Raw genomic sequence first — 6983 nt, 5'->3', positions numbered from 1 at the left:
CGAGGGGCAAGGGGATTGGAGAAAAAAAGGGAAGGGGGGTTTCTTTCAAAAAAAAAAAAAAAAAAAAAAAAAATCAATGGAGAACACTCACCCTTTGTGCAGTTTATCTCATCTACTCCATCAGAGCAGTCCATTTCCCCATTACATACAAACAAAGGATGCGGAGGGATTTTAGTGCTGCAGGTTATTGTGGGCCTCGCTGTGAAGAAATGCAAAATTTTTCCTACAGTTAATGCAAGCAAATAAAAATTGTTTTGCTAAAAATGCCCGGTTTCTTTCCCTGTAACCCATAAACGACTTACGGCAGAAGACCTCATCGCTCTCATCCTGGCAGTCATCCAGGCCGTCGCAGAGTCGACTCTTCTCCACGCAGAGTCCAGTGGTGCACAAGAACTGGCCCTCTTGACAAGCTGGTGGACACATAGACATATGCACACATTTAGTTATTCAATCAGCGAATAAACATGTTCAGGTGTTTATTTTAGCCGTTCCAGTGAATCAGGTTTGCGCTGCGCCGTGCTTACGCTGGCTGATGTTGTAACTGTAGTATGAAGCCTGGAAGGGTTGAGCAGAGTTAGGTGAGCTGCAGCGAAACTCCATCTGTGGACTGTGGTCGGGGATCCGAAACACGGTGTGGTGTCCTACGTACATGCCACAGAATCTGCAGAGGAGGAAGCAGGTTTCCAGAAAAGCATCAAGCCATGTTCAGGACGGCCAAATGTCCTCTGTGGTGCAGCTGCAGCCACATACATGACTTCGTTGACCCTCCACCAGCCACTAGCGCAGCCTTTTATATCCTCAGGTTTCAACGCGTAGTTCTCGAACTGCAGAGCTACGCCTAATTTAGAGTTTGGAGTCTGTAAAAAAATAAAAAAAATAATATAAAAAAAAGTGTAGAATGCACTTACTGATAAAGAAGCAATAAACATGCATTTGTTTTAATGCCAGTTAATGAGAACATTTACCTTAAACCTCCAGCTACAGGAACACTGTGGAGGCAGCAGGCTTGGGTAGAACGGGCTGTAGATTCGACCACTGATATCAGGATCCAACTTGGTCTCAATTTGAGACATACAAACTGAAAAAGACACAGGAGAATCGAGATTATTTAAAACGGACTCAAAATCTTTTTTTTTTCCCCTCTAGTGAATCCGAGAGACTTTGTATATATTTTGCAAAGATTAATGTGGAAAAAGTGTCAAAATGACCAGTTTCATTGAGCTTTATCTAAATATAACACTTTCTGTGTCTTACACAGAAATGGCTTGATGGAAATGCTTAAAAATTATAACATTTTACAGAACATTTATTCACAACTCTGAGAAGGATAAAAAGCCTTTAAATAAATTAACCTTTTACAGCAGTGGCATAATTAAACACTGAAAATTGTAGAAAAATCCAACCTGTGATTTAAGTACCGTAAATTTATTTATTGTGAATTTGAGTTTTTGCCTTTCAGATTCAGTTCATTCCTTAGTTTAAGATTCCTTGTAGTTTACTCTGGATCTCAGCTTATTAGTTAGTTATTGGTTCAAAGTTTTTTTTAGACTTTTATGTATTTGGTTTGATCATTAATTGTCAAATTCAAATGTTAAATTCGATTATTGGGATTTTATTAGAATCCCAATAAAGCATCTTCTGTTATGAGTAAGATGTCATACTTTCCTCAGCAACGGCTTCAAAGTGTCCATTAAAGCTCTTGCTGCCACTGGTCATCCTGAAGGACAGCAGCATGACGTTGGAGGTAGAGACGATGGAGAAGGAGCTGGACACCAGCTCACACAGCCTGGGGCACAAACACATGAAAACTCGTGAAAAATTTACTTTCAGAACAGATGGCATGGGTTGCTTAACCACCAAGGAATAGATGGAAAAACAAGAAATGTACAGTTGCACAAAGGATGGAACCTGATCTTCATTTCTGAAGAATTGCATATTTGCGTTTCTCATAAGAACATTGCATGTCTTCATGAAAGCTTGGGGGAAAAAAAATTATCAATAAAAGTTCAAATATAAGCTGGAGGGAGAGTGAATATGTTTGGCAAAGGATGTTGAATATGGCTCTACCGACAAAGGAAGATGAGATTATTTAAAAAAAACAAAACATTTGCACAAACACATATTTTAAGAGTGTTGAGCTGTTTTTAATCACCAGAGGTAAAATAAATCTTAGTATGCCTCTGCTGCAGCCTCACCTGTGCAGAATGCGCCCTCTCATGGGCAGCAGAGCGTCGTACACGGTCAGGGCGTCGTTCACACAGTCAGTGGGCTCAATGAGGAACGAGGTGACGGTCAGGCGGATCAGAGAGCCGGGCACTGCAGTCAGCTTCACGTGGCAGTTCACGCCTCCCCATGACGAGTAGACGTTTAGCGGGACACTGGCTCCGGGGAGGTTGGCGTACAGCTTATCAACGCACTGCGAGTCTGAAAGGGATAAAAATGACCTGCGGTACATCTTTAATTCATATGACCAGGATTCCACTTACGATTCATTTCTGAACTAGATGCATTTCAAGACTTAAAAGTCCAAAGTTTTCAGGCCTTGATTTCAGTTTTGAAAGCATGAATGTGGCACTTTTTGGTGATTCTATGGCAGGAGGTCAAGATTAGAAAAAATGAAAATGTCGGTTGGTTGGAAGGAAGGAAGACGTGCCCAGCTTTAAAGGTTACTCATTATGTTTTTCTGAACAGGTTATGATACGTCTATGAGCCATAAAAAACATGTTCATTACATTTTCTGCAAAAACTCATTGTAAATGTACAAATATTTACATCTGTGCATCTACATGTACATCGTCCCATTTAAAAAACAACAACAACAACAACAAAACGTAAACTTGAACTTGGCAATTCAATAACAAAAGACTTGTCTTTTCCAGCAGCCATTATACAGCTCATATAGTGGTAAACCAAAAGTGCTAGAGCTCAGCTTGACTTGCTAAGTAACTGTGCTAATTTGTTGTGTTGCATTCGGAAAGTTTTCGAAATGGCTAATTTTCTAGACACCAAAAAACATTATCTTATTGGTAAAAAGACAAACAAACAAAAAAAAAACCATCTGGGTGTTTTTTTTGTTGTTGTTGTTTTAAAAAGCTTGGACTGTTTTTATAAGCTGTAGTCACCCAAAATGGAAGTGCAAAATGTGGATTTTGCGTGATAGGTCCACTTGAAGATAAGGGGATATACGTCTGCAAATGCAGTAATTTTCTTTGACCTTGTTTCATGTAAAATTCCTAAATCAAATTCCATGTTTTCAAGGTTGTGTAGGAACCCCACATACCTGAGGTGCTGCTCCCTACCTGCTGTGTTTGATGAGTAATCTGAACGCTGAACTCCTGCAAAAATACAGATCAGTTCAGTACCAGTACTAATGCGTGGCCCATCTAAACACAAACATTCAGAGTGAGACTTAGACACACCGTTGATGAGGATGGAGTCCATGTCAACTGGAAGTTCATGCAGGAAGCCCACAGAAGACCGGTTTTTCAGGCTGGTGTTGATTGAGTCTCTGAGAATGGCCTCTATGAAATCTTCCCGCATCGCCGTGGTCTTCATCTGGGGGACGATGAACACCATCCAGAAATGCACCAACACTCCGCCCTTGTTGTTGTTACTAGGGGGAGAAGACTCAGATATGAGCTGCAGACGCCTGCAGAGGACGTCTTTACGGCTCACAGTGCCGATGACTGACAGTCCTCCCGTACCTGAGGTCTGAAATGACCGCTTGCTTGTAGAGTCTGGCCACTGACGACGTCCTGTACACAGAGCTCACCTGAGAGACACCGGCATTTTAGCTGTGCACCCCTCCCCTTACATCAGCACCAGCTGTTTAGAGTCACCTACCACTTGTTGAATTTTGGTTGCCATAGAGACAAACTCATGGGACTCCGCCTGGCGGTACTCTGGGATGAACTCCACGTTGGCAACACGGAACATCCCGGCAAAATATGCGCCGCTGTAGCTCTCCCTGCGGACTGAGCAAATCAGATTAAAGTCCATCTGGAGAAGTTTAGGAAGCAACAGGTCGCATCAGGAAATGTGTCCAACCGCCTCAAATTTTAGTAGTTTTCTGAGGGCCTTTCATGTTTTTTTGTTGTTGTTTTTGTTTTGCTTATAATATTGCGTTGTGACCTTACTTTACATTATACATAAGCAGACTTTATTCACTATTTAGGTGACTTCTGCAGGCCATTAGATTCAAAGAGTGTTATTTAGGGTTATCAGAGTAAAGCTGAAAACGAATACATGCCAGAATTGTCACATTTTGTCACATTTTCTTCCTAAATGTCACACAGTATATTATGGTGGTCTGGTCTAATAAAATACTTGTGTTTTTAATGTGACAAAATGCAGCAGAGTTAAGAAAATAAAAACGAATGCTTCTGCCAGTCAATGTAGGCACTGTTTGCAAAGATGACTGACGGCTCAAGATGTTTTTGCACCATGCCTTTGTGAATCATTTCACTTACAGATAAAGACCCAGAGCAGCGACCATATGACCACCACCACCACAAACAGCACGGCCGCGGTGATCGTTGTGATGTGAGGCACGTTCAGCAGGTACGCCCACAACCTCTTGAGTCCTTTGGGCTTCCGCCTCGTCTTCCTGTACATCCTGCGCAGCTTCCGGAGGGTGTGGTCCACGGTGGCCACTTCCACGGACACATCAGCAATCTGAAGCCGGGAAAGTGGGGGGGAGGCAGGGGGGGCACGGCACACAGTCACATCCAATTAATCTGAAACCGCTTCGACAGCAGCGATCCATTGGTGCTGACCTTTCAGTGGTCACTCATTTAAGGCCTGATCCTAATTAGAAGACGGTAGATGGAGCTGAAATGACACAATGAACATAAAAGTGCCTCTTGACGAGCGTTAGAGAAAGATGTTCACATGACTCCGCCCTGAATTATGGCTTATCAGAGCACACTGTGCATCAGCAGTGATGTAGACTTGTGTCGGCTGAAAATGATGCTAGGGAGGGGAAATATCTGAACGCAACACAATCTCCATCAGATGTAACACTCGGCACTCATTGAGTTACCCAGTGCAAATGAATTATTCATTCACTGTCATCCCATACGGTGCATCTGGTACTTAATCCATCACAAGAGTATAGATTCTCACAGCCGAACAACACAAGTTCAATTATCTGAGATATTTCTAAGAAAGCAAGCTGGATTAACTTCTAACGCTGATCAAAATTCTGCTGAAAAGCTATAAGCAAAAAAAAAAAAAAGCATCGAATCTGATAAGAAGTGTATATAATTTAACTATTTAGATAAAGGTTATTTAGAGTACTACAAAATTGTAAGTGTTTTAGCTTACTCCAGTTCACTTGAACTCTTGTAATTAGTTGATACATTTTTCTGATATTCAGTTGTACTGTAAATATTCGACTTTGATAACCTGAAAACCTAAATAAGCCTCTCTACTTTACAAAAGATGAAGTTCCACCTTGATCTAGCCTAAAATTAGGATTTATTTTTTACTTATTTGACTATTTCATGTGCTCTAACTCCTCCCAGATGATCCGTAAGAAACTTTATGACATAAAATTTATTAAGTACACCAGTACTAGCAACGACTTTTTCCAAAACATGAGCCTATTTTGGTAAAAATAAAAAGATTATGAGCTTTTTCTCTGGAAATACATCTGGAGTTCATTAAATGAGTGACATTTTACATTAAGCTGTTCTTGCAGTGATGAAACTTACCATGAGTTGGAAAACTATTACACAGTGAAGACCCAGACAGACACTGAATCGTAAAGATATGCTTTCCAGTCAGAAATTAGCTTCCCTGGTTGGGAATAGTTGCATCTCTTTGGGATCATCGTTTTGTTAGATCAACGTCTGCAAGTTTAAGCTATCTGACTCAAACAGCATAAAGAATCAAGCCTGACAGTGAAGATGCCGGAGCAGTGTCACTGTCTGCAGATGGGTCAGTTTTACATCAATAGACACTGAAATGTTTTATCCTCAGAAGAGACAAAGATTGAGCTGCTTAGCCACAATAAGTGTGTATAAGGGGCCAGGAAAAAGGCTTTCAAATTTATGAAAACTGAGCAGTCAAGCACGGTGGTGGCAGCATGATGTAGAGGGCCTCTGTTGTAGCCAGTGGTACTGGTGAACTGCACAAAGATGACTGAATTCTTAACTTTTCATATTGGAAATTTGATTGAACATTTAGTCACAAAAATATACCAGCAGGTTGTTGATGGTTGTGAACAGTGTGAGGTTCTTCTGTAACTTGCAGAACATGAACATTAATGCAAATACTAGTGGAAGTGTGAGAATAGATCAGAGCAGCAACGTTTAATTCTCACCTCGGGTGGATTGAAGAAAAACCCCAATGAGTTTAAACTTAAATAATTATTATTCTAGCTGGGATAAATGTGCAAAGAATCAATTAGAAGCTCCAGCTCTCTACTGTGTCGAGATGTTAAATCATAGATGACCAGGCACAGAATAACAGAGAAATAAAAAGATGGAAACCCAGTGCCTAATAATTTAAGAGAGTTTTGCAGTTTTTATGACTTAACTCCACAAACATCATCAAGAACAAATATTTTCTCTAATGAAACAGGGGTTCACATTAAAGCCACAGTTAACCAGACTCTCTCTCTAGTTCAAACTGGACTGAATTAAAATAAAACTGTTTGCCAACTTACACTCGCCGTGTCCTGGTGTGGTCTGTCACCATCGCTCCCTTTTGTCTGCTCCGTCTCCTTCCACTTCGTGCTCATGGCACAGATATCCCATCAAGCCATTATCATCCAAGGCACAATTTTTGTTTCTTCATTGTTTCTTTCTCCTCTTTATTTTAGGACAAAGGGCCGAGGGCAAACTGTGAAACAGTTGGGATCCTCAGCCAGCAGGTGTCTGAAACCAGATCTGAGTGACGCCGAGGTGAACTTAACAAGGTCCCACCTCCACTCCGGTTTGGTGTGGCTAAGATTTCATTCATCATCGTGCTCCCATAAG

The 6983-nt window shown here is 41.1% G+C and overlaps 1 protein-coding gene across 1 annotated transcript in view; it reads right to left on the bottom strand.

The window, feature by feature from the left end:
- The window catches only part of tmprss7 (transmembrane serine protease 7), a 13347-nt gene extending 6402 nt beyond the window's left edge, over positions 1-6945 (bottom strand). The window contains exons 1-13 of the mRNA XM_015058413.1: positions 6671-6945; positions 4470-4674; positions 3844-3974; positions 3705-3772; positions 3420-3613; positions 3300-3335; positions 2196-2424; positions 1662-1786; positions 966-1078; positions 751-857; positions 525-661; positions 303-410; positions 92-199 (exon numbers count right to left, since the gene is read on the bottom strand). Of these exons, the coding sequence (XP_014913899.1) occupies positions 92-199; positions 303-410; positions 525-661; positions 751-857; positions 966-1078; positions 1662-1786; positions 2196-2424; positions 3300-3335; positions 3420-3613; positions 3705-3772; positions 3844-3974; positions 4470-4674; positions 6671-6745 (1636 nt within the window). The 5' untranslated portion in view covers positions 6746-6945. The remainder of the gene's footprint in view (positions 1-91; positions 200-302; positions 411-524; positions 662-750; positions 858-965; positions 1079-1661; positions 1787-2195; positions 2425-3299; positions 3336-3419; positions 3614-3704; positions 3773-3843; positions 3975-4469; positions 4675-6670) is intronic.
- Between the last annotated feature and the right edge of the window lie 38 nt (positions 6946-6983).

The sequence above is a fragment of the Poecilia latipinna genome, unplaced genomic scaffold (genome assembly GCF_001443285.1).
Source record: "Poecilia latipinna isolate Pla-1442-1.1 unplaced genomic scaffold, P_latipinna-1.0 Scaffold1539, whole genome shotgun sequence".
In the NCBI taxonomy this organism is placed as follows: domain Eukaryota; kingdom Metazoa; phylum Chordata; class Actinopteri; order Cyprinodontiformes; family Poeciliidae; genus Poecilia; species Poecilia latipinna.
This window is presented reverse-complemented; position numbering and strand designations above follow the sequence as displayed.